The sequence below is a fragment of the Gorilla gorilla genome, chromosome 8 (genome assembly GCF_029281585.2).
Source record: "Gorilla gorilla gorilla isolate KB3781 chromosome 8, NHGRI_mGorGor1-v2.1_pri, whole genome shotgun sequence".
NCBI classification, from domain to species: Eukaryota; Metazoa; Chordata; class Mammalia; order Primates; family Hominidae; genus Gorilla; species Gorilla gorilla.
Window position 1 is genome coordinate 115,742,501 of NC_073232.2, and position 26,081 is coordinate 115,768,581.

Below are 26,081 nucleotides of genomic sequence, written 5' to 3' on the forward strand. Positions count from 1 at the left end.
TGCTTCTGGGAAATACTGTGGGTCTTTTACATTTTTATTTGTTTATTTAGAGACAGGTTCTTGCTCCGTCTCCCAGACTGGAGTGCAGTGGCACAATCGCAGCTCACTGTAACCTTGAACTCGTGGACTCAAAAGATCATTAAGTCTCAACCTCCAAAGTAGCTAGGACTACAGGTGTGCACCACCACGCCCAGCTAGGGTTTTTTTTTTTTTTTGTAATTTTTGTAGAGATAGGGTCTTGCTATGTTGCCCAGGCTGGTCTCAACTCCTGGCCTCAATGGATCCTCCCTTGCCTCGGCCCCCCAAAGTGCTGGGGTTATAGGCGTGAGCCACTGTACCCAGCCATATCATGTGTCTTGATGGTGGCATCACAAGATGGCAGTGTCAGCTGGGTCCCCAAACGACTGTGTGGGGCAGATCCCCCTTCTTCAAGCTCCCTTCCCTGTTTAACTACATCAGGTTTTGCTTGAGTGAGAAATACATCTTTATTGTGTTAAGCTACTGACACTTTTGTTTTATTTTTCTGTATTTTATTATTTATTTATTTATTTTTGAGATGGAGTTTCACTCTCTTGCCCAGGCTGGAATGCAGTGGCATGATCACGGCTCACTGCAACCTCTACCCTCCAGGTTCAAGTGATTCATCCTGCCTCAGCCACCCAGGTAGCTGGGACTATAGGCATGTACCACCACCCCCAGCTAATTTTTATATTTTTAGTAGAGACGGGGTTTCACCATGTTGCCCAGGCTGGTTTCAAACTCATGACCTCAGGTGACCCGCCTGCCTCAGCCTCCCAAAGTGCTAGGATTACAGGCGTGAGCCACCGCGCCCAGCCTAATGTATTTTATTTTACATTCCCAGCCTAGCCTAATACAATGTTTATGTGTGAGATTTTAAGCAAGACACCCAGAGTCCATTCTAACTCTGAAATACCTCTAATCTATCCATTCTCTCCATCTCCACCCTAATCCAAGCCCCATCAGTTCTTGCCTGCCTTCTGCAATTCACATGGGCCCCTATCAAGACACTCCCAGGCTGTGGCCAGGGGAATCTTTTAAAAGTGAACATCTGACTAAATTACTACTTAATTCCCTTCAACGGTTTAAGTCCAAAATCCTTAACAGGGCCTGTAGGACCATGTGAGAGCTGGTACCAGGGCAACTCTCCTCCTGATGCCTCCTCCCCAGCTGACCAGTTTGCTTTCAGTTTCTCAAACAGGACAAGCCCCTTCCCATCTCAGGCCTTTGCACAAGTTCTGCACATTCCGGCAATGCTTCTCCCCCTATTCTCACCAGAGAAATTCCTGTGAATCCTTAAGGTCTCAGTGTAATGATTGTGTTGGGGCTCAGAGAAACAATACCCTGAAATGAAGGTCTCAGAAGCAAAGGACTCTTTCTGACCCTCACCTGTGCCCCTGTCTCTCGCCCCTCATTCTCCTCCAAGGTTAACCATAGAAACTAGACTCCCTCTTCCCCAGGGTGGGTCATAGAAACCAGAACCCCTTTCTCCCTGAAGCCAGCCATAAAACCATACAACCTAAAAATATTACTCTAGGCCCAGCGGGTAGTGGTTCACGCCTGTAATCCCAGCACTTTGGGAGACTGAGGCGGGTGGATCACCTGAGGTCAGGAGTTCAAGACCAGCCTGGCCAACATGGCGAAATCCTGTCTCTACTAAAACATACAAAAATTAGCCAGGCGTGGTGGCAGGCACCTGTAATCCCAGCTACTCGAGAGGTTGAGGTAGGAGAATCACTTGAATCGCTTGAACCTGGGAGGCGGAGGTTGCAGTGAGCTGAGATCACACCACTGCAGTACAGCCTGAGTGACAGGGAGACTCTGTCTCAAGGAAAAAAAAAAAAAAAATTAATCTCCACCCCCAACGTTTCTGTGTGAAAACTGGCCATAAAGAAATGATTTGACCTGCCTTGTTAGATTGCAGGTCACAAGATCCCCTTCCTCCTGTCCCATGGGAGAAAGAAGTGCTGCCCAGAGAGGCCCGGGAGAACCTAAACGGAAGCCTTGCTGGGTTTTCCCCCCAAGTCTGTAACATCAGCTCAGATCTTTTTTGTCCAGTCGTATTTCTGCGTGGTTGTTTCCATACTCTGTTGAACCTAAGCGTAAAAATGGACCATTTCCTCTGTGTCTTTGGGTCTTCATCCTAAAAGCTCTGGCATCAAATTAATATGTATGCTTTTCTCCTGTTGATCTGCTTTTTGTCAGTGATTTTCAGTGAACTTTCATTGGGTGAAGGGGACGTTTTCCCTCCCCTACAGTTCCTTCTTTAGAGAGGCCTTCCTGAACCTTCTGCTGAGACAAGTCCTGCGGGATACAGGCTTTCAGAGCCCCCTGGATGTACTTCCCCTTCCAGCACTGAATACAATTGTAATTACTTTTTGAGGTGGGTGGGTTATTTAATATCTAGGGGCTCCCATTGTACCATAAAGGCTAAAAGTCCTCATCTGTTTTATTCACTACCATATGCCCAATGCTTAGCACAGTGTGCCTAGTACATAAAGGATGCTCAGTTAATAAGTGTGAATGAAGGAATACATGAACAAGTGAATGAAGAAAAGAAGTGAATCTTGGACCAAGATAAATCTGTAGGGAGGCAAGAATTCGGACACAAAAGGGAGACAGCACTCACCTGTACAGTTCCGTGAGAGATAAGACAGTACACTTCTGAGATGGCACAGCTCTGTGAGATGGGTGGGGGTTGAAATGCCTGTACAAAGCTCACTGCCATGGCAGCTGCCACCAGATCACCTCTGACTGGCCTCCTGTAGACCCTCAGAGACCTGTCCCCATCCCACATGCCTCAGCCTCCCCCATCAGAGCCAGTCAGCACAGGCAGGGAGAAGTAATTTCATGTGGCTGCAAAGGGCTGGGCAGAGCTGAGCCCCAAACAGAGAACTCCCTCATTTTCTTCTTCTTTTTTATTTTTATTTTTTTGAGACAGAGTTTTGCTTTTGTTGCCCAGGCTGGAGTGCAATGGTGTGATCTTAGCTCACTGCAACCTCTGCCTCCTGGGTTTAAGCGATTCTCCTGCATCAGCCTCCCAAGTAGCTGGAATTACAGGTGTGCGCCACCATACCTGGCTAATTTTGTATTTTTAGTAGAGACAGCATTTTACTATATGTTGGCCAGGCTGGTCCCGATCACCTGACCTCAGGTGATCCACCCACTTCGGCCTCCCAAAATGCTGGGATTATAGACGTGAGCCACCGCATCCAGTCATCCTTTTTTTTTTTTAGGATGGGGTTTTGCCATCTTGCCCAGGTTGGTCTTGAACTCTGGGCTCCAGTGATCTGCCTGCCTTGGCCTCCCAGCATGCTGGGATTACAGGCATGAGTCACCGTGCCTGGCTGGACTCCCTTATTTTCAATGAGAGCCTTGGAAATGGGAGCATGTTAGTGTGGACACGATTTCTCTGCTCCCATTGTAGTCTTTGGGTCCCAGTGCCCTTCCCCGTATGGGGATGCTGAAGGTCTCTCTTGTATCATCGTCACAAATTGGGGCAGGTGCCCAGGGATTTATATGAATCATATAGAAACCTACCCATCTGCTTGGCCAGGACTACCTCTCTGGGTGAGCAGTCCTCTACCCTGGGAAGTTGGCAATAACCGGTGACTTTCCCTCTGTCCTTCCCCTGCTCGGTTGCTCAGAAGCACCACTAGATTTGTTGGTCCTCCTTCCCCTGTCTAGGAATTCTCTCCTCCCTGGCCTGCCTCTGGACTCTGCCTCTGTGACTAACCCTTTCTCTCCCTTGTTGCCTCCTCTTCCCACTCCAGAACTTTAAAAGTCTTAGTCCTTCCTCATCTCACAGAAGCCCCTCTTCTTGATGGCCCTATCCATTTCTGCAGCTTCAGCATCCTCTCCACATGTGTGAACCCCAAATATCATCACTCTTCCTGACCTTGCCACCAAGCACTTGTCTCTCATTCCCAATTGCCAGCAGGATAAAATCAAAGTCCTGAGCTAAATCCTCAAGTCTCCTGCCATCTTCCCCTCATCTTGCAAACCTAGCTGAGATGGGGACCACAGCTGCCCAGGCAGCATGAGGGTGGGGACTGGAACAGCCAATGCCCATGCCTCCAGTACATTCCTGCCTTGTCTGGCTTGCCACTGTGTCTCCCGAAGAAGGTCCACATACAGGACACGGTGAGGGGTTTGAAACCACATTGGGGACAGAAGAGGATGAAAGATACATTTGAAAGCTGTCAAGGACAGAAGATCAAGAGAATGTATTCCCAGGTACCGAGCTCAGGGAACATGGCTTGATGGGACTCCTGGGCCCTCTGGCCAAGGTCTTTTGCTTTTGCCAGGCTGGATTGCATGCCTCTCCACTTGGCTCTTTGTTCACTTGTTTTATCTCTCTATCCACTTCCAGGCTCGAAGCTCCATTAAGACAGAACTATCTGTCTTGCTCTCTGGCCACTCTAGGCATTCAGTGAGTATCTGCTGAATAAATAAATAGAACATGCTTTGCCCCTTGCCCAACTTTATGCCTTTGTTCCTTTTTCTTTTTTTTTTTTTTTTTTTTTTGAGACAGAGTCTTGCTCTGTCACCAGGCGGTTGCAGTGGCGTGATCTTGGCTCACTGCAACCTCCGCCTTCAGGGTTCAAGCGATTCTCCTGCCTCAGCCTCCCGAGTGGCTGGGATTACAGACGTGCTCCACCACACCCAGCTAAGCTTTGTATTTTTAGTAGAGATGGGGTTTCACCATGTTGGCCAGGATGGTCTTGATCTCTTGACCTCGTGATCCGCCCGCTTCAGCCTCACAAAGTGCTGGGATTACAGGCGTGAGCCACTGCGCCCAGCCTATGCCTTTGTTCTTATTTCTTCCCTTGAGATGCTCTGCACCCTCCCTCCATCTTTCTTTCCACATGTTCAAATCCTTCCCATCCTTAAGACCCATTCAAATGGCACCTTCATTGTGAAGCCTTCCCTCACCCTCCACCCCCTGCCCCACTGAGAGCCTCCTTCTCCCTGCTAACTCCCCGTGGCACCTGGTTTGCCTTTATTAGATCACTTACACCTTATGCTTTAGATTCTCATAATTTCTGTACCCACCTCTGTCCCCCTAATAAAGTGCCAAGATGTAGACTTTGCTCTCCTCTAGGCCTCTGCCCCTTGCTGATGACTCCCCTCTCTCCCCCATTCCTGCCCCGCAGACGTCCTGCTATGGCCTCCATCAGCACAGATGTTGGCCACAGACAGCATACCCGGGTTCGCCCCATGCTTTTCTACTTCCTCAGCACAAGGAAGCACAGCTCCTTGAGGGCAGGGGCAGGTCATCAGTGTATTCTCTCTTCCCTATTCCCTGGCACAGTGCTTTCTATGCAGTAGGTGCTCTATAAGTGCTCAGTATAGGAAGGTAAGAGTATCGATTGCAGTCGGCAGCTTTTTACTCCAGATGCTGCTTCCCTGGAGCCCAAAGCAGCCTCCCTGAGCCTCCTTTCCCCAGGCCGGGACCTCACTCATGCAGACTGGGCCGCCGCCAAGGTCTCCCTCCTTCCTCCACACCCTATCACTGCTAAAGCTTTGCCTAAACCAGGTCCCAACCCAGCGCTATTTCCGACATTTGCATGGCCTGACCACAGCCAGTAGGTGGGGGGAGGCTGAGCTGCAGGGATTTTCGGGTCTCACAAAGTCTCTTGTCAAGAGCCCAGGAGCACAAAAGTTGCCTGATGAAGGGGGCAGGCTCCAGGGTGGGGGGCATCCAGGGGCCCCTGTACTTCCTGGGGTGCTGAGGAAGTAGAAAAGCATGGGGTGAACCCGGGTCTGCTTCCTGTGGCCACCATCTGTGCTGATGGAGGCGACCACAGGGTGTTGGGGGTGGGGGTAGGGAGTGGGGGCTGGATGAGTCATCAGGGAGGGGCAGAGGCCCAGAGGAGAGCAAAGGCTAAATCTTCCCCAAACCCTTCCTGTTCGGGCTGCCAGAGATGGAGTGGCAGTTTTGTTTTTTTGTTTTTTGACACAGAGTTTCGCCCTTGTTGCCCAGGCTGGAGTGCAGTGGCGCGATCTCGGCTCACTGCAACTTCTGCCTCCCAGGTTCAACCTATTCTCCTGCTTCAGTCTCCTGCGTAGCTAGGATTACAGGTGCCCACCACCACACCCGGCTAATTTTTATATTTTTAGTAGAGATGGGATTTTACCATATTGGCCAGGCTGATCTCAAACTCCTGACCTCAGGTGATCTACCCGCCTCGGCCTCCCAAAGTGTAGGATTACAGGCATGAGCCACTGAACCCGACCTGGAGTGGCAGTTTTTCCAGCAGAACTAACACCGGCATTTCAAGGGTTTTTATCCCTGAGCTAGACCCCACACTCCTACTTTGCTCTGAGGAAATCCTCACCAGGGTGCTAACCTCTTGCTAAGGGCAGCAGTAGATACCCCTGGGAATGTCTAGGGGAGGGGGTCATCTTAGGAAGGGACCTTGCTGAGCTCAGGGCTCAGGCTAGCGGTGGGGCAGGTGGTGCATGGAAGGTGAGGGAGGAGCACCTGCTCCCGCTGCAGGAGAGCAGAAGGCTGAGAGGAACTGAATCTTGAAAGAGGAGGACCCATGCAGGGCTGCTCGGCCTTGGTTGGCCAGAATTGGTGGGGCCTAGGAAGGTAGGAGCTGGGAGAGTCAGCCCCTTGACATTCAAACACAGAAATATCCCCTCAAGAGGAAAATATAAAAGTAGTCATCTGTAGTAGCCAGCAAGAGGCACTAATTAGTGGTTTCAAGAGGAACTCAACTAGCAGAGCTTGCTAGAACTTGCTATGAGAAACTTGGTATAAGCTGCTAGAAACCCCAGAGAATTAAAGACACAAGCCCGGGCATGGTGGCTCAAGCTTGTGTATCCCAGCACTTTGGGAGGCCGAGGCGGGTGGATCACCTGAGGTCAGGATTTCGAGACCAGCCTGACCAACATGGTGAAACCCTGTTTCTACTAAAAATACAAAAATTAGCCGGGTGCGCATGCCTGTAGTCCCAGCTACTCGGGAGACTGAGGCAGGAGAATCGCTTGAACCGAGGAAGCAGAGGTTGCAGTGAGCCGAAATCGCGCCATTGCACTCCAGCCTGGGCGACAGAGCAAAACTTCGTTTCGAAAAAAAAAAAAAAAAAAAAAAAAGACAATTACACAAATGAAACTATCCAGGCAGCAGACTAAGGTCATTATTATTATTTAGAATTGACATCTAGAACCCAGAACCCATGGCAGATTTATTTAGATTCTTGCTACTCAAAGTTTGGTTCACTGACCAAAAGCACATCAGCCTCCAGGAGCTTGTTTAAAATGCAGAATCTCAGACTCGGTCCTGGCTACACTGTCTGAACCTGTATTTAACAAGGCCCTCGGTGAACCGAGTCCACATTAAAGTTTGTGAAGCACGCTGGAAGCCACACCCAGAAACTAGGCAGAGATTGGGCTACTTTAAAAAGGAGGCTAACCAGACTTAGGGTGCCTGCCGTGGGGTCCCCACGGCCTGGAAAGACTCCAGACCTTTGTCAGCGCGGCATTTCACCTGCGAACACTGCCGCTTCAAGCCTGGCCAGGACCCTACACGTCGGTGTGTTGTGACAGCCTCGTGCCCAGTGCCAAGGTAGGGGCGCGGTGGCTAAGGCCACCCCCGCAGAGCCCGGGGGATGCAGCGAGGTCCAGCGGCGGCTTGCTGGAGTACCAGGTGCTTAGGAGGCGGTCCACCTGCTTCCGGCTGGAGATTGCGCGCAGGTGGGCCTTCCCACTTCCACTGTCCAGGCCTTCTGGGGGCTCAGGCACTGCGGGGGGCTCGAGGCTCCTGCCTGCATTGTCCCGGCGCAGCCCCCGCGCCTGCAGCTCACTCTGCATGCTGGCGAAGAAGTGCAGCACGCAGCGGTGCGCGAAGTCCCGCGCATGCTCACAGCAGGTCTCGTCGAAGAGCTTCTGCTCCAGGTCCACGTAGTTGCTCCAGTATCTGCGCTGCAGGAAGACTGTCTGGTCGAAGCAGGGCCTCAGGCAGCGGGCCAGGAAGGCCGCGATGATCAGCAGCAGGGTGACGCTCCAGCCGATGGCCTGCAAAGTAAGGAGGCCCGAGGTTAGATGTGAGTGGGGCCTAATCCTATATACATATGTATTTATGAATATGTATATGAATGTTGCATATTTAATTTGATCATGTCTACATAATAATATTCTTCATTTTCCAGTGGATTCAAATACTCCGTAGAGAATTTAACTGCAGTATACCACTCCAAACATCATAATTCATTAATCAGAGTATTGAATGAAATGGGACCAAATAAAATAAATTGAGAAGAAAGAACGCAAAGAAAATTGTGTGATCATCAGATTACATGTCCTCTTTTGTATCCCTGTGTCCTTGTAAATTGAATTAACTCTTAGAGCATCTGCTACTTGAGGAATTGTCCTGTATAGTGTGGCAAAGGTATTCCAAAGTCCCTCCTTTTACATTTCCCATCCATCCTTCCTCAAATCTATCCACTTTCCTATTCAGTCATCCATCCTGCCAACCATCCTTCATCCATTCATCTATCCTCCCTTCCATTCATTCTCTCATCCTTGCATCTATCCACCCATTCAACTATCTCTCCACCTATCCAATCGTCCATCCTCTTGTCTTACTGTAAATCCGTCATCTTCCCATCCAGTCAAGCTCCTAACTATCCTTCCATCTGTCCATCATCTATCCATCTCTTCTCCCATTCATTCATGCTCTCATATGCTCCTCCTTCCTTCCCTTGATCTATCTACTCATCCACCCCCCCATCCAACCATCCATCATCCATCCTCTCACTTTTTATTTATTTATTTATATTTTTTGAGATGGAGTCTTGCTCTGTTGCCCAGGCTGGAGTGCAATGGTGTGATTCAGCTCACTGGAACCTCCCCCTCCTGGGTTCAAGCCATTCTCCTGCCTCAGCCTCCCGAGTAGCTGGGATTACAGATGTGCACCACCACGCCCAACAAATTTTTGTATTTTTAGTAGAGACGAGGTTTCACCATGTTGACCAGGCTGGTCTCAAACTCCTGACCTCATGTGATCCACCCGCCTCGGCCTCCCAAAGTGCTGGGATTACAGGTGTGAGCCATCACGCCCGGCCCCCCTCATCTTTTTATCCAGTCCTTTGTCATCCTTGTGTGTGCTTATCTGTCTATCTTCCCATTTAGGCATCCACTGTGCTATATTTTGTGGGAGGCACTGTGCTAAGAACTAGGGGCTCAGTCGTTGCTCTCACAGAGCTCATACCTTAGTGGAGGAAATAGATGATTACATAGGCGATGACTGGGTACTTGTCATAGAGAGGGAGTCCAGAGGAGGGACACCCAACCTGACTTTGAGGGCCAAGACTGAAGGCTGAATGACAGTGACACACAATATGAACAGGGGACAGTGTTCCCAGCCAGGAATGAGGACAAACTGAAGTAGTTCTCTAAAGCTGGGGCCCACGCCTGGCAGACTCCTCTCCCTCCTCTCTACCTTCCAAAGCCATAGTCTCTTTAAGGCCCAGCTTGAGACCTGACGCAATTGTGTGGACCTGGAGCAGGGAAGTCATGTCTCTAAACCACAGGGACATATTTGAATCCTTATCATTTACAGAAGTGATTTCCACGATTTATAAAGCTCTCTCATTTGGCATCTCACAGGACTCCCCCAACATCACCAGATTTAAGGTGAGTATTTTATACACGAGAGTATAAAACCAAACAACTTACTAAACTTTACATGACTGATAATTTACAGCTGAGTCAGGATTCAAACCCTGGTCTCACTGCAAATTCCATGCTCTTTCCACCGAACTAGGGAAAGCCTAGAGTGTTGAAGCTTGCAGGGACCATCAAGATGGAGGAGACCAAGCTCCCCTGTATTTTGCATGATAAACTGAGGTCCAGAGGGGTAGTCCCATGGCCAAGGTCACAGTCTGAGCCAGAATCAAGTGCATCCTGCACCTGGGTCCTCCCTCCACCGCACCATTGGCCAGCCCATGAGCCTGTCAGACTTCCCAAGGGGCAGGGGCTGTGTGTTTATTATCTATAGCCCTAGTGGTGCTCCGTGTGTAGTGGGTTCACATAAATACTTTTTGGTGGACACAACTCAGTGCTGGGGCTCTAGGAGCAGTGGTGGTGGAATCTGGAGTCTAGGCTGGGGGTAGAGCTGGGGTTTGTCCCCCAAGATAATAGAGTTGGTGCCTTTTGGGAAGATCAGCATCTGGAGAGAGCCTGCATTGTTGGAAGGTGGTTAAGAGGAATAATGACACTCCTTCCGATCCCTGCTCTGCCTCTTATAAGCTGTGTGACTTTGGCCTTATGAACTAAACTCTCAGAGCCTGCTTCCTCACCTGGAGAATGGGATGATAATGGTTGTTCCACAAAGTAAATGAAATAATACATATAAAATGCTCACTGCAGTGCCTGGCACATAAATGCTCAGTAAGTGGAGATTAGTATTATTTCTCACGGGTGGGAAGAAGGTGTGCAGTGGGCGCAGGCAAGGCAGAGCAGTGGTCTCCAGCACTTCGCTGCCTCCTGGGAATGGGCTGAGCCCATCATCTGTCCCTCCTCACCACCCCCCCACCCACCCCACTCCAGAACCAATGCGGGGGATTTGTGAGGGTGCAAGGGCCGGGGGAGGATCACCCCAGTTACCTGTGACAGGCACCGCAGGTAGCGAGACACTGCCTTCCGAGCAGGGCTATCCCTGACCAGCTCATCCTCCTTGCAGGGAACCTTGGCCAGGAAGAGCTGTACCTGGCTGGGGGTCATGTTGGCAAAGTCCAGAAACTTCTCAGGGTCCACAGAGCTGCTGAAGGCACACACGAAGCACTTCCCGTCAAGGAGGGCCAGCAGGATCCAGACCAGGGGGGCGGCCAGTGCCCTCTGCAGCACAGAGGAGCACATGTACCTGGGAGCAGAGGAAGGAGGGGGGTCACAGGGGGCAGCTGGAAGTCAGCTGCAGCAGGGGAGATGCAAGGATGGACTGCTGGGAAGTCCCAGGCTGGATTACATGAGACTGCAGCTCCCAGTGTAGAGGTCTCAGCGACAGAGACAGGCAGAAAGGAGGGCAGGGGCCCCTGGGATCCCCAGGACTGGAGCACTGAGGACTTGGTATTCCTCTTGCCCTAGGCCTTGCAGCAGACACTGCTGGTGCCCTGCCCATGCCAGAGGCATCTGTGGGTGCAATGGCTGGTTCTATTCACCTGGAGGGCCCGAGGGCCTCCTACCTCAAGCATCTGCATTGTTCTGCCCCCCGCGGCTTTGGAGGATTTTTTGCTCCAGAGAGGGGTAGGCTGGAAGCACTGAAAAGTTAACCCCCAAATCAACCTTCAACTCCAGAGGGATGGGGCCTTGTGGATAAATATCCCAGCTTCTTAAATCCTCAGTGGGACAATTCTGAGATGTGTTCTATGCATGCCCTTAGGGGGTCCCCTGAAGGATTAAGCCCCAGTTGCCCACTCATTATCACATTCTTTCAGAGCCTGCTTTTGGAGGAGAGCCTGAGCTAAGACAGCCCTGCCCAGTAACCCTCCAAAAGCAGCACCTCTAACACCCCTACCCACAAGGCATCCCAGGAGCCCACCCTCTGACTGGCCTCAGGCGCCTTTCCCGATCAACTCTGCCCCTGCCTGTAGTGACCTTGATTGGGTATTGGCCACAGGACAGGAGCCCAGTGGAGCTGTGCCCACTGGACCCCAGAGGAAAAGGCCAAGGACACACCCAGTGCCTGTGACCCACCCTGCACAGCTGAATTGCAGGGAGATGTGATCCCTGAGAACATGGAACAGAGGCTGCGGGTGCACCGGATGCAGATGTCGTTTCTGAATTGGATTGTACACAAATCATCCAATGGTGTGTGCCAGGCGTGTGCGTGCGTGGCCTACCCAGTGTGAGCTGTAAATATGTTCTAGGCAGTGGTGGCTTTAGCATTTTCTTTTCTTTTTTTGTCTTTTTTGAGTCTTGCTCTGTCGCACACGCTGGAGTGCAGTGGCACAATCTCAGCTCACTGCAACCCCTGCCTCCCAGGTTCAAGCGATTCTCCTTCCTCAGCCTCCTGAGTAGCTGGGACCACAGGTGCCCAACACCACGCCCAGCTAATTTTTTTATATTTTTTAGTAGAGACGGGGTTTTGCCATGTTGGCCAGACTGGTCTCGAACTCCTGACCTCAGGTGATCCACTTGCCTCGACCTCCCAAAGTGCTGGGATTACAGGTGAGAGCCACTGCGCCCGGCCCCCCAACCCAATCTCTGGCTCCTTATTTTCCCCCAAGGCTAGCCATAGAAACTAGAATCCATCTTCCCCAAGGTGGGTCATAGAAACCAGAACCCCTTTTCTCCAAAGCTGCCACCATAAAACCTAAAAATATGACTCTAATTTCCCCCCGCCTTTCTGTCTAAAAACTGGCCGTAAATAAATGATCTGACCTACCTAGTTTCATTGTAGGTCATAAGACTCCCTTCTAGAGAGGGTCCTGCCCCGTGTCTGGGAGAAAGGAACGCTGTATAGAGAGGCCAAGAAGAACCTAGATGGCTTTGCTGAGTTTCCCCACTCCGTCTATAACATTAGTTCATCCCTTTTTTTATCCAATTCTATTTCTGCGTGGCTATCCAAACCTTGTTGAACCTAAGCATAAAAATGAACCATTTCCCCTGTATCTTTAGGTCTTTATTCTGAAGGTTCTGTGGCACATAAAATGGTAATTAAATAAATTTGTATGCCTTTTCTCTTATTAATCTGCCTTTTGTCAGTTGATTTTCAGCAGAGCTTCAGAGGGCAAAGAGGAAGTTTTCCCGCAGCCCCTAGAGTGGCCTGGGTAATTGGGAATCCTGTGTCATTCCTATGTTTACAGCACTGGCCACGGAAAGGTGACAAATGATAGGAACAGAAATATGTTTCCAGAGTGGAAACTGGCAAGTGGCCCTCTGTGAGCCGATAATTCCTAGTTGGGGAAAGGAGAGGGCGCACCTGGCAGTACCTGTAGGGTGGGTGGAGAATCCCCTGATAATGAGAATGGTTGGGGTTTGGGGGTGCACTTGACAGTGCCTGTGGGGTGGCTGGGGAGCCCCTGGCAAAGCTTATGGGTCACTGAGTGGTGTGGGACCGCACCTGATGATGCCTGGGTCCTTCCTCCGGTGCCCTGCGGGCCGGCGCCACTCCTCGACCATCACCACAGACTGCCGGTTGGCGAGGAGGCCGCAGAGAAACAGGGCGAGCGGGGGCGTGAGCAGCAGGCCCAGGCCGTAGAGCGCATTGTAGTGCACCAGGCAGGGACAGTTGAAGTCAAAGGAGGAGTACAGCTTGACGGTGACCGCAGCCAGCAGCAGGCAGATGCCATTCATCACCGACTCCGAGCTTGACTGGAAGTGCTGGAAGAGCATGCGGAATTTATCCATGGCTCCAGCCTGGGTGGGTGGGCAGCCGTCGGTTCGGCTCAGTGAGGCTCTGGCCACCTTCCTGCTGTCTGCTGTGCTGGGGACGAGCCTGGGATCTGCAAGAAGTTCTCTCTCTGCTTCCAAGGGCCTGAGGGGCCAAGGAGGAAGCAGTGCCCAGGCCCCAGCCCAGGCTCCCGGGGTCCAGTAGGCAGGCACTTAAGGCAGGGACAGGCTCTCACCACAAAGGCTCCCTGCCCAGCCCAATGGTCCCCTGGTGCCACTCCCCTCCTGTCTGGGGGAATGAGTCACCCTCTGTGACCAGGCAGCCCAAAGCACCTCTAGGCAAATGGGCCCCGCCTTGTCACTCCATTCCTCCCGGCCCATTTCTCTTTGCTTTACGGTCTGGATGCTCAGGCTTGACAGCTGTTGGAGCTTCCTTCAGGGGACAGGCAGATTCTGGGTGTGGTGAGACAAAGATGCTGATGGAGTCAAAGTAGTATATTTTCTGGTCTTGATCAAAAGCATGACTTTGAACTTGTCTCAGAGGCATAGTAAAACAACAGCAACAACAACAACAAAATATGACGACTCAGCTCAGCCCAGGGAGATTTCATGTTGGCTTTCAGGCTAGGAGGAGCCAGAAGGGGCACCTGTTCCTGACTGAAGGCTTCCTGGAAGAGGAGACACTTGAGAGGAGTCTTCAACCATGTTTCAGCATTTGCCATGAAAGGGGTAGCAGAAGGGGATGGCCTCCCTGGGAGACGTGCCAACCATTGTGCATTAACCACTGGGTGCCCATGGGAGAGGCTGCTCAAGTGCCACGCCCACACCTGCATGGCTTTCCCCCTGCCCTTCTTCCGTGTGAGGGGAATGCATTTGAAATCACTGCTTCTTCTCCTAACTCTCCCACATCACTAGGTCTCTCCTTGTGTCTCAGTTCCAGTCTCTCCGAAGGATGACAGCCCAGATGTTTGAGGGACCCCTGAAACCTGCAAAAAGAATTTTGTAAAGGTCACTTAGCCCATATTTTAAGTCAGATCATCCCAAATAAGTCCTGCAAATTTCGTAACCATCTGTGTGGTCTGTTCTTCTGATGAAGACAGACAGAAACCTGGGTCTTACTTATTATTATTATTATTATGAGATAGAGTCTTGTTCTGTCACCCAGGCTGGAGTGCAGTGGCACGATCTTGGTTCACTGCAGCCTCTGCCTCCCGGGTTCAAGTGATTCTCCTGCCTCAGCTTCCAAGTAGCTGGGATTACAGGCACCCACCACCACACCCAGCTAATTTTTGTATTTTTAGTAGAGACAGGGGTTTTGCCTTGTTGGTCAGGCCGGTCTCGAACTCCTGACTTCAGGTGATTTGGCCCCCTTGGCCTTCCAAAGTGCTGGGATTACAGGCATGAGCCACTGAGCCCGGCCACTTAGTATTTTTATTTTCCATATTTGTACGTTACTCTGGGTCCTATGAGACAGATTTCCCTGTGTGAGGGAAATGAGGCACTGGAGAAGATGGGGAGAGCCACCAGCGGTCCTGTGAGTCTGACTCTGAGCGGAGGAGAGGGCGGGGCAGGGGTGAGAAACCCTTCAAGCCAGGAGGACCACCACAACTTCAGGTGGGTACAGTCCCAGAGGGGCTGTTGGAGGTCACATACCCTGGCAGGGACAGAGCCAGGGAGGAAGCTGGGATCCTCCATCTGTGCCTTTCAGCCTTAGTCACCCACTGGGCTGCTGACCAGAAAAGGGGACTGTCCTGGCCCAAGGCCAGGCTTCGTGACCCTGAACCAGCAGGGCTGGTGCGGAGCAGGCGGGGAGCTAACTGGGCTGGGAGGGTCATGAGCACCCCTCAATCCCATTCTAGTCTCAGGGAGGGATAGAGTGTCCTAAGGGTCCCCAGCCACTCTAACCTTGAGAGTTCAGAAAACAATAGACAATGCTTCTGGAAGAACACTTTGAAGAAAACTGGGTCAAAGACTCCAGGCCAACCTTTTCACAGCTCCAGCCTCTGAGAGGTAAGACAGAACTACCAGGTCAGCCTGGGTCCCTGGAGCCCTGCAGGGCAACAGGTGCTGAGTGACTGCAGCGGGGCTGACCGTTGCCGGGTATTTATAGGATGTACTTCAGTAAAGAAACAGGCCAGAAAGAAGCCCACCACAAAAGGGATATTATCTGTCAAAGAGAGGGGATGGCTTACATTGTTTTTTAAATCTCTATTTTCTGAATTGTCGACTTTTATAATAGTAGACATAATAAATCATTATTATAATCATAATAATTTTTAACTATTTCCAGTAAAAATCATAAAACATTTTAATTAGAAAAACATAAAAAGATAAAAGGACAAGGCAAAAAGGAGAATTCCATTTTGTTGCCTGGAGCTTGGCCCTGCTGAACTAGTAGAGAGAGAACTAGAGGCAGCAATAAATGGAGGAAGGCTTCTTTTACTCACACATATGGAAAGATATTAAATTGCAGATCTGGCCGGGCGTGGTGGCTCACGCCTGTAATCCCAGCACTTTGGGAGGCTGAGGCAGGCAGATTGCCTGAGCTCAGGAGTTTGAGACCAGCCTGGCCAACATGGCAAAACCCCATCTCTACTAAAAATACAAAAAATTAATCGGGCATAGTGGTGCATGCCTGTAATCCCAGCTACTTGGGAGGCTGAGGCTTGAGAATTGCCTCTCTTGAGGCTGAGGCATGAGAATTGCTTGAACCCAGGAGGCGGAGGCTGCAGTGAGTCCAGATCATGCCACTGCTCTCCAGCCTGGGCAACAAAGAGAGACTAAAAAAAAAATTACATTTTTCTTTTTAATAATGATTTAATCTTTTTTTTTAAAAAAAAACAGTTGTAAATATGTGTTAATTTGCAATTGGAACATCTTTATAGAATAAATCTTTGGTACTTTCTTCGTGTTATTTTGTTTTATTTTCAAATTGGAGTCTTGCAGATATATTCTTGGGGGTCTTCCAGTTTTTTTTGATCTTTGCAAAGGAGTCTGGATATTATTTGAGAAACACTGGCTTCACGGTTCTTGGAGTTCCTGTTATTGAGAGGGCTGTTTAGGACTAGATGCCCCCTACTGGAGAAACTCGTTGTATGTGATGTGTGAGAGATGTGTCTATGTACCTGTGTATGCATGTGTGTACACATGTATGTGTATGTGTGTAGTGTATGTGTACATATTTGGTGTGTGTATGCATGTGTGTTTTCATACATATGGGTGTGGCCGTCTTCCTACTTTGTATATGGTGAGTATGCCCTCCCCTGACGGTTCTTTCTTTTCTTTTTCCTTCACAGGGAAGGCATTGAACGTGCGTCCCACTTCTCAGGACTGGGAGACTGTTGTTCTGTGTGTCTAGCAGAGGGTGGTGCCCTTTCTGTCTCTCGATGGCGTGATTCTCTGCTTCCCTGAGGACACAGGCCTTTGAGGGGTCCTGGCAGACCCGGGGAAAGCAACGTGGCACTTCTGTGGGCCCCACTCTGGTGACTCCACAGAGCCGTGTAGCCCTAAGGGCAGAGACAGACTGGAAATTAAATGGGGCCATCTAACAGATGGCGCTGGAACAACTGGCTAGCCATTTGGGAGCAATCTCTACTTCATGCTTCATACCAAAATAATTTTCACATGGTTCAAAGATTCAAGATAAAAATTAAAATCATAAAAATTCTACAGGAAAATGTACATGAATTTATTCATAATCGGAGGCTAAGGAAGGCCTTTGTGAACAGACCCCAGAATTTAGTAGCTGTAGAGGAGAAGATGGACAAGTAAGAGTCATAAAAATTAGACGCTTCTATGGGCAAACATACCAATAAACAAAATAAAAATAACAAACTGAAAGAAGGGTATTTGCCACACAAAGGCCTCTTTTTCTTAATTTGCAGAAGGCTCATATAAATCAATCCAAAAGATGAACAATCCTATACAAAAATGGGTAAAGGATTTGAACAGGTTATTTGCAAAAAAAAAAAAAAAAAAAAAAAGAGAGAGAGAGAGAGAGAGAGAGAAAAGTGACCAAACATCCTGAAAAAATTCTAATCCTCATTCATAATTAAATAAGAAATGAAACCACCAGTTGCCTTTAAAAATTGCCAAGTTGTTAGCAACTGAAAGATTGATACTTCTCAGTGTTGATGAGGCTTAAGGAAATAGCTACTTTTCATCTATGGTTGGAGTACAAATGGGTAGGTTTTTCATGGAACAGTTTAGCAATACATTTAAAGCAAAAATTTAAATACACATGCCCTTTGACTTAGTAATTACAAAGTCTGTATTCATCCCATGGGTAGCTTTGCAGAAGGAGCCATGATAAACAAACAAGAATGTTCATTATAGCTCTTTTAATGACAATCAAACTGGAAGCAATCTAAATTTCATCAACAGGGGACTGTTTAAATAAAATATGACACAGCCATAAAATGGGATCCATGCAGTCATTAAAAGAATGAAGCAGGCCAGGTGTGGTGGCTCATGCCTGTAATCCCAGCATTTTAGGAGGCCAAGGCCGGTGGATCACCTGAGGTCGGGAGTTCGAGACCAACCTAGCCAACATGGTGAAACCCTGTCTCTACTAAAAATACAGAAAAATTGGCCGGGTGCAGTGGCTCACGCCTGTAATCCCAGCACTTTGGGAGGCCAAGGCGGGTGGATCATGAGGTCAGGAGATCGAGACCATCCTGGCTAACATGGTGAAACCCTGTCTCTACTAAACAATACAAAAAATTAGCTGGGCGTGGTGGCGGGCGCCTGCAGTCCCAGCTACTCGGGAGGCTGAGGCAGGAGAATGACTTGAACCCAGGAGGCGGAGCTTGCAGTGAGCCGAGATTGCGCCAGTGCACTCCAGCCTGGGTGACAGAGCGAGACTCCGTCTCAAAAAAAAAAAAAAAAAAAAAAAATTAGCTGGGCATGGTGGTGTGTGCCTATAATCCCAGCTACTCAGGAGGCTGAGACAAGAGAATCACTTGAACCCGGGAGGCAGAGGTTGCAGTGAGCGGAGATCCCACCACTGCACTCCAGCCTGGGTGCAACAGAGCAAGACTCCATCTCAAATAGTAATAATAATAATATTAAAGTATTATTATTGACATAAAACAAAATAATCAGGTTTAAATCTTAACATTGTTTCTGACTGAGGAAGAGAACATGGAACTGTTTCCCTGGTTAATAACACTTTTTTTCTTTTTGAAACAGGGTCTCACTCTGTTGCCCAGGCTGGATGCAGTGGCACGATCATGGCTCACTGCAGCCTCAGCCTCCTGGGTTCAAGTGATTCTCCTTCCTCGGCCTCCCAAAGTGTTGGAATTGCAGGCGTGAGCTACGGTGCCCGACCATAATATATTTTTAACTCCTGTTTTTCTAAGAAGAGATAAATAAGCCTGAATTTTAGAATATTATTTTCTCTTCCCTCTTACATGACTAAGAAACTATAAAGGTAGATTTTCTGCCCAAACGGATATGACGTTTCCAGACCCTGAAAAGCGGGGCTGGTGCTCTGGCTAGGAGATCCTGCGACCATCGCATGTGACACTACATGTTGGGCCAAATGCAGAGACCTGGGGGCAAAGACAGGCAGGCTGCTTTGGGGGAAGAGGGCACCTGGATAGAGTTTCAGTTCTGGGGGTGATCGGGTGCACAGAGGGCCAGGCTAGGAAGCACCTCTGTTGTTGACTACACACTCTCAAGCTCTGGCCATGTAGTGACAGACGTTCCCTAGGCATCTGCAGAGTGCCAGGGGCTGGGCTCACGCAGATGCCCATACTGGGTAACTGGACACAGCCAGAGAGGGCATCCCGGTGTGAGTAGCGGTGCTCTGGAGGACTGTGACTCAGCTGAAGTTTGGGGAGCCTCGGCCTCAGTCCTGGGAGAGAGTCTCTGCAGGGAGCTTTGGCCTTCTGTCTGTCCTACGGTCACTGTGACAGGGAGAGCTCCTCTGCTGCCGGAGACCCCATCTCAGGATGAAAGGTAAAAAGTGGCCTCAGTGAAGGGCACATACTCAGAGGGGAACATCTCAGTGATTGAAGAGGGGGCCAGTTTCCTCAACGATATATTTTCTTTACCATGAAGTAGCCAATGGAAACTATAAGGGTATATGTTTTCCCAGCAAAACTCTTTTCATTTTGAAAGAGGAAAAGAGCAATCCGTAAACATTTATTTATTTATATATTTTTGTTTTGAGACAGGGTCTCCCTCGCCTAGGCTGGAGTGCAGTGGCATGATCACTGCTCGTTGCAGTCTCAACCTCCCCAGGCTCAGGTGATCCTCCTACCTCAGCCTCCTGAGTAGGTGGGTCTACAGGTGCACACCATCACACCTGTCTAATTTTTGTTTCTTCGGTAGAAATGAGTTCTCACTATGTTGCCTAGGCTGGTCTTGAACTCCTGGGCTCAAGCGATCCGCCCACCTCAGCCTCCCAAAGTTCTGAGATTACAGGCATGAGCCACCACACCTGGCCTCATAAACTTTTTTTTTTTTTTTTTAGACGGAGTTTCACTCTTGTTGCCCAGGCTGGAGTGCAATAGCGCAATCTCGGCTCACTGCAACCTCCACCTCCTGGGTTCAAGCGATTCTCTTGCTTCAGCCTCCGGAGTAGCTGGGATGCACCACCCAGCTACTCAGTGGCATGCGCCACCACGCCCCACTAATTTTGTATTTTTAGTAGAGACGGCGTTTCTCCGTGTTGTTCAGGCTGGTCTCGAACTCCCAACCTCAGGTGATCCACCCGCCTCGGCCTCCCAAAGTGCTGGGATTACAGGTGTGAGCTACCGCGCCTGGCTCTGGTAAACATTTTTAAGGTGTTTTGAATGGCTTGAGGGCTCCCCAAAAACGTTTGTCAGAGACAAAGGGGATTCCAATGGAGTTGTAGTGTCACCTAGTGGTGGCTGGAGGGAGGAACTGGGGTGAGAGGAAGGGAGAGGCGGGACACACAGCAGGTCTGCTCTTTTGGCTATGAGAAAACCTTCCCCCAGCTATCGTCCCTGGGAAGAGAGCTGCCCTTGGGTGTGCTCTGGGACTGCTCTGGGGAAGGGTGCGTGAAAGGGAGATGTCACACTGCCAGCAGCAATTGGAGAAAAGTCTGCTCCCTGTCCTGGGTCTCACGCTAAAGGCATTTGGTGTGATTTAAGGCTGCTGGCTTCTTGGAGAGATGCCTCCTGACTCCTATTTGTCTTTCAACTTTGGCCATGAAGGAGTGTTACACTTTTATGTGGTCATATTTATCATACTTTTCCTTTATGATTCTCTGGTCTTTGTAACGTTCTTGGAAGGGCCATCCTGCCAAGTAAAGGCCACTTAAAACATCTGTGAGAGAAAAGAGGATGCTGGGGGTACTGCAGCCATTTCGAGCATCTTTCTTTGATTTTATTGTCTTTTTACTCTGTTTTGTGTTCATCAGTAGCTGTGTGCTCCCTGGCTAACTTCCAGAAAGCTGAGCTGAAGCCACCAGGCATCTTAGGCGTCCTCAAGCAGGAGGGGGCTGGTTCAGGAGCTCAGTGAGGAGGCCTCCTTTGCCGCAGGTGTCTCCCTCAGGCTGGGGACGTGAAGGAATTCCACCCTGGTGCAGGCACAGTATCATGGGAATCAGGACTCAGGCTGTCCTAGGGCTGTGCCTCCATGCCTCCCCCATCAGCTCCTAGGCAAGTGACTTAGCCTCCTCAAGCCTCGGGATTTTTATTTGTAAAATAGGAATAATAATAGTAATAATAACAAGAACAAAAATAGTACCTATCTCACAGGATTGTTTCCAGACTTAAATGAACTAATGCATCTGAAGTGCTTAGACCAAGGCCTGGGGCATATGAGTAAGTGCTTCATAAATGTCACCTGTCACAATTATCTGAGCAAGTGGCCCTGGGATAGATCAACTGATGCTAGACTTTGAAGTCAGTACACAAGTTTCTCAGATGGAGACACACTGTCCTCTTTCTGACATTGGGCATTTTCTTTTTTTTCCTTTTTTTTTTTTGAGATGGAGTCCTGCTGTGTTGCCCAGTCTGGAGTGCAGTGGTGGGGTCTCAGCTCACTGCAACCTCCACCTCCAGGGTTCAAGTGATTCTCTTGCCTCAGCCTCCCAAGTAGCTGGGACTACAGGCATGAGCCACCATGCCTGGCTAATTTTTCATATTTTTAGTAGAGATGGGGTTTCGCCATGTTGGCCAGGCTGGTCTCAAACTCCTGACCTCAGGTGATCCGCCCACCTCGGCCTCCCAAAGTGCTGGAATTACAGGCGTGAGTCACTGTGACCGGCCAACACTGGGCATTTTCCTTTCTGCTTCATGGAGGAACCTCCTTCCGTCCTTTCAGATACAGTCTTGGGAGTGCTTGGCCTCAGGTCTGGATTTTTTCCATGGGTGCTATGGGTACTTAAGCCTATGAACTTTTAAAGCATCTGCTTGAGACCAGAAAAAAAACATTACTGTCCTCAAGTTATGAAAGGAAAACTTCAAACCAAAATTAATAAATGTTCACTTAAATGCCTTTGTTGTATCAATGTCATTGATTGCTAAATGTAGTACTCATAAACATTTCATTATATTTGAAGACAAACATAGTTTTTTTCTCACTTGGCAAGGCATCCAGCACACGCATGATTGCTTAGAAATAAAACCAGTTGTAAACTCAGTGAGTCCCTTGTCATCCAGTGATTCCAAAAGCCAAATTTGTAAAAATCCTTTCCAAATGTTTACTGCAAGAAAATGATGTTTAATGGGGAATGCGGTATATTTTAGTACATTTGGCCTGACAGGGTTGGGCTCCAAAATAAGAGTTTGGGGGTCTATGAAGACCTCACAACTGATCCTGGATTCAGGGGCCACCTCCCAGAGGGCAAGTTTGTCTGTGGGGCAGAGGAAGGGGCTGGGATTCATCCCTGCTACCTCCTTGCACAGTCACCTCTTCCAGTAAGTTAGCCCTGCTTGTGTGGCACCCAGCACTGGCCTGGTCCCCATGGGGTGTCCAGCTTTCCCCCGAGAAAGCCTGTAGGCCTTCTTTAAACACCGTCTTCACACCTAGAACATGTGACCATGTGGAGCAGTTTCCCAATGTGTAATCAATAAATGACCTGTATCACACTCTGGTCAATCTAAGTCTCAAGGGGTGAGGTCTGGGAGTCTGCATTTTAGTAACTTTCTCCCCCTCTCCCCAAGGCCTCATAGATGATTCTGATGCACGTTGAAGTTTGAGAATTATTAGTCTAGAGTGTGTGTGCACCCCAGTAGGAGGGCAAGATGATCCCTTTTTCAATATCATTAGTCTATGTTTCATAATATACACAATATGAATACAGTAGTGCATTTTTAGAAATTATAAATAAAGAAATATACATATATCGGTGTACACACTTTAAAAATTTATTACTGCTAGGGGTGCGTGATCAAAAAAATTTGGAGCTCAGAGCAACCTGCCCAGCCCAGCTATGCGGTCAGACCTGCTGTATGTTCAGCTCTGAACCTGGGCCTGGGAGGTGGGGAACTGGGACTGGAGTGCACAAAAAGCAGAGGACAGGCTGCCCCATGGTGCTAGCAAGGAAACTGCATCTCATCAGCACCAGCGATACAGGTAGTGCTCAATAAATGGTCACTGGGCAATGAGTGAGGCTGAATCCCAAAAATACCTGGGAATAAGATGGCATAGGGCCCATTCCATCCTAAAATGGGCAGCACAGACTTCCATCCTTCAGAGGGAGGGCCTGACAGGTTAATCCATCCATTTCTTTATTCATTCATTTATTTAATAACTAGTTATTGAGTATGCACTAAGTATCAGGCACAGGCACTCACAGATCTACCCCTCCAACTTGTCCAGCCACCCCCTGAAGTTCAGACAGGACACCACCCTCTCCCCCCACAGCTTTTCTGATAGTCTGATTAACTATGGGCTGGTGGCTGGTGGACATGGTGGCACATGCCTATAATCCCAGAGCTTTGGGTGGCCTAGTCGGGACCTGAAGCCAGGAGTTCAAGACCAGCCTGAGCAACAAACTGAGATCTCATCTCTTACAAAACATAAATAAATAAAAAATTAGTCAGGTGTGGTGGTGCATGCCTGTAGTCCCAGCTACTCAAGAGATTGAGGTGGGAGCATCGTTTGAGCCCAGGAGGTCGAGGTTGCAGTGAGCTATGATCACGCCTCTGTATTCCAGCCTGGTGACAGAGTGAGACCCTCAGCTCTAAATACCAAAACCAGGCGGAGTGCAGTGGCTCACGCCTGTAATCCCAGCACTTTGGGAGGCCAAGGCAGGCAGATCAATTGAGGTCAGGAGTTCAAGACCAGCCTGGCCAACATGGCAAAATCCTGTCTCTTCTAAAAATACAAAAAATTAGCTGACTGTGATGGCACACACCTGCAATCCCAGCTACTCAGGAGGCTGAGGCACGAGAATTGCTTGAACCCAGGAGGAGAAGTTGCAGTGAGCTGAGATCATGCCACTGCACTCCAGCCTGGGTGATAGAGTTAGACTCTGTCTCAAACAAACAAACAAATAAACAAAACCCAAACAAAATGAAACAATGGGCTGGGACTTGGGGAATGGGAGGGTGCTACCTGTGGTAGCCAGGGATAGTTGTGGCTGTTTCCCATTTTAAGGTTAATTTCTCTCTGCCTGGAGGGAGGTGTCATGCCATTGACTAGGGTGGTCTCAATTCAGGGGAGTCCAGCTTGGCCTAGAGGCACCCCACTTTTGTCTGCCTGAGGAAAGGTCATCACTCTGGTTGGTTCTGAACTCAGTATCCAGAGGCTCAGGGAAGGGAGTAGACTCTCAGTTAAATATGCTATTATTTTATCAACGCGGTAACTCTTCAAGACTTGAATGGATCTGGAAGCTATGGAGAGAGAGAAAGAGGAAGGGAGGTAGAGAGAGGCGAACCAGGCAGGAGCGGACAGCCAGGGTGGGAAGAACAGAGGCTGCAAGGAGAGAAAGTGACCAGGGTGGGAAGAAGCAGAGAAGGAAGGGCAGGGGGAAAGACGAGAGGGGGTGGGAAGGGGGTAGAGAGTGAAAGAAACCAGCAAGGGCCAGGTGCGGTGGCTCACTCCTGTAATCCCAGCACTTTGGGAGGCTGAGGCGGGCGGATCACTTGAGGTCAGGAGTTAGGGACCAACCTGGCCAACATGGTGAAACCCCATCTCAATTAAAAATACAAAAACTGGCTGGGCGCGGTGGCTCATGCCTGTAATCCCAGCATTTTGGGAGGCCGAGGCAGGTGGATCATGAGGTAAGGAGATTGAGACCATCCTGGCTAACACGGTGAAACCCCGTCTCTACTAAATATGCAAAAAATTAACCGGGCGTGGTGGCGGGCGCCTGTAGTCCCAGCTACTCAGGAGGCTGAGGCAGGAGAATGGCGTGAACCCAGGGGGCGGAACTTGCAGTGAGCTGAGATCGCGCCACTGCACTCCAGCCTGGGTGACACAGCGAGACTCCGTCTCAAAAAAAAAAAAAAAAAGAAAGAAAAAAAATTAGCTGGACATGATGGTGTGTGCCTGTAGTCCCAGCTACTCGGGAAGCTGAGGTTGGAGAATTGCTTCAACCTGGAAGGTGGAGGTTGCAAGACTGCAGTGAGCTGAGATCGTGCCACTGCGCTCCCACTGGGCAAGACTCTGTATAAAAAAAAAAAAGAGAAATCAGCAAGAAGAGAGCAACAGGGAAGGAAGGGAAGGTGGGAGTGGAGCTGCTGTTGAAGGAAGCTTCCCCAGGTCCCTGCCCGGGGTCTCCCTCTCCTGCATGCCTGTGTGTGCACTCACAACACCTACGCATGCACATACAAGGACACAGGTGTTCGTGAAAGTGCACACGTGTGCACTGACACCCACCCCCTCAGGCACTGCCTGCAGAATCTGCACTGCTGGGTGTGTGGGTGTTGCCACGGTGACTGGTGCTGGAGCATCACCTTGTGGGTATTAATAGCTTCCCCTGAAGCCATCAAAACAGTAACTTCATCAGCCCCAGTCTCCCTGGCAGTTTCCTTCTTCCTCTTCCCTTCCAGGATGGGTCTGGGAAGGGTCTTCTGGATCAGAGCCACCACCCAGGCACCCCACCCCTACGAGCTGCCTTGGGGAAGGATGGCAGGAAGGCCTCTGAGTTCTGCCCAAGATCTGGGGGTAAGGAGACTGCTGGCCTTCTTTAACCCTCTGAGCTGGGTCTACCCTAAGTCCCTGCCAGGGAAGAGTTGCTGGGGCACAGGACTCCTCAGAAGGGCCACGCTCAACTTCTCTGAGTCCTATGCAGCCACACCAACCTCCTCTAGGTCCCTTCCTGGCCAGAGACCTAGTTGACTCTAACAGTGGTGTCCCCTCTTCCAGTACAGAGCTCCCTGAAGTACTAGGGTGAAGGTAGAGAGGGGCCTAGGGCATGAAATATAAGAGGACCTCATTCCCAGGCTCGCGCAAGTGCAAGCTTGGTATCTGCATGAACTTGAAAGTTGGCGCCTTCTTCAGTTTTGCGCCAGGGATGCCTTGGCTACCTCATCCTATCCCAGCCCTGTTGATACTCCCATCAGCTCCTCAACCCTCAGTTCCCTGCCTTTGTCCCTGACGCCTCTCACCTTCCTTTGGGACTCCCTGGGATCACGCTGCCCTGAACTGCCGAACCTGGGCTGCCTCTGGACTCAGGTGAGCATCCGCCTCTGGCCTTCACTTCCCTCCTTCCCTTTGACTTCTTCCTCTCTCCCCTGCTTTGCCCATAGCCCCAGGTCTAGGCCATGTGGGGCCTGTGACATCCCTTTGTCAGGCGT

The 26,081-nt window shown here is 49.8% G+C and overlaps 1 protein-coding gene across 1 annotated transcript; it reads right to left on the minus strand.

The window, feature by feature from the left end:
• Positions 1 to 7,142: 7,142 nt before the first annotated feature.
• On the minus strand, positions 7,143 to 14,341 carry CALHM3 (calcium homeostasis modulator 3). Its single transcript, XM_004050044.5, has 3 exons — positions 13,091 to 14,341; positions 10,636 to 10,891; positions 7,143 to 8,043 (listed from the first exon to the last, which is right to left on the minus strand). Exons 1-3 carry the CDS (start codon positions 13,375 to 13,377, stop codon positions 7,552 to 7,554), a joined length of 1,035 nt encoding a protein of 344 aa, XP_004050092.2. The 5' UTR covers positions 13,378 to 14,341; the 3' UTR covers positions 7,143 to 7,551.
• Between the last annotated feature and the right edge of the window lie 11,740 nt (positions 14,342 to 26,081).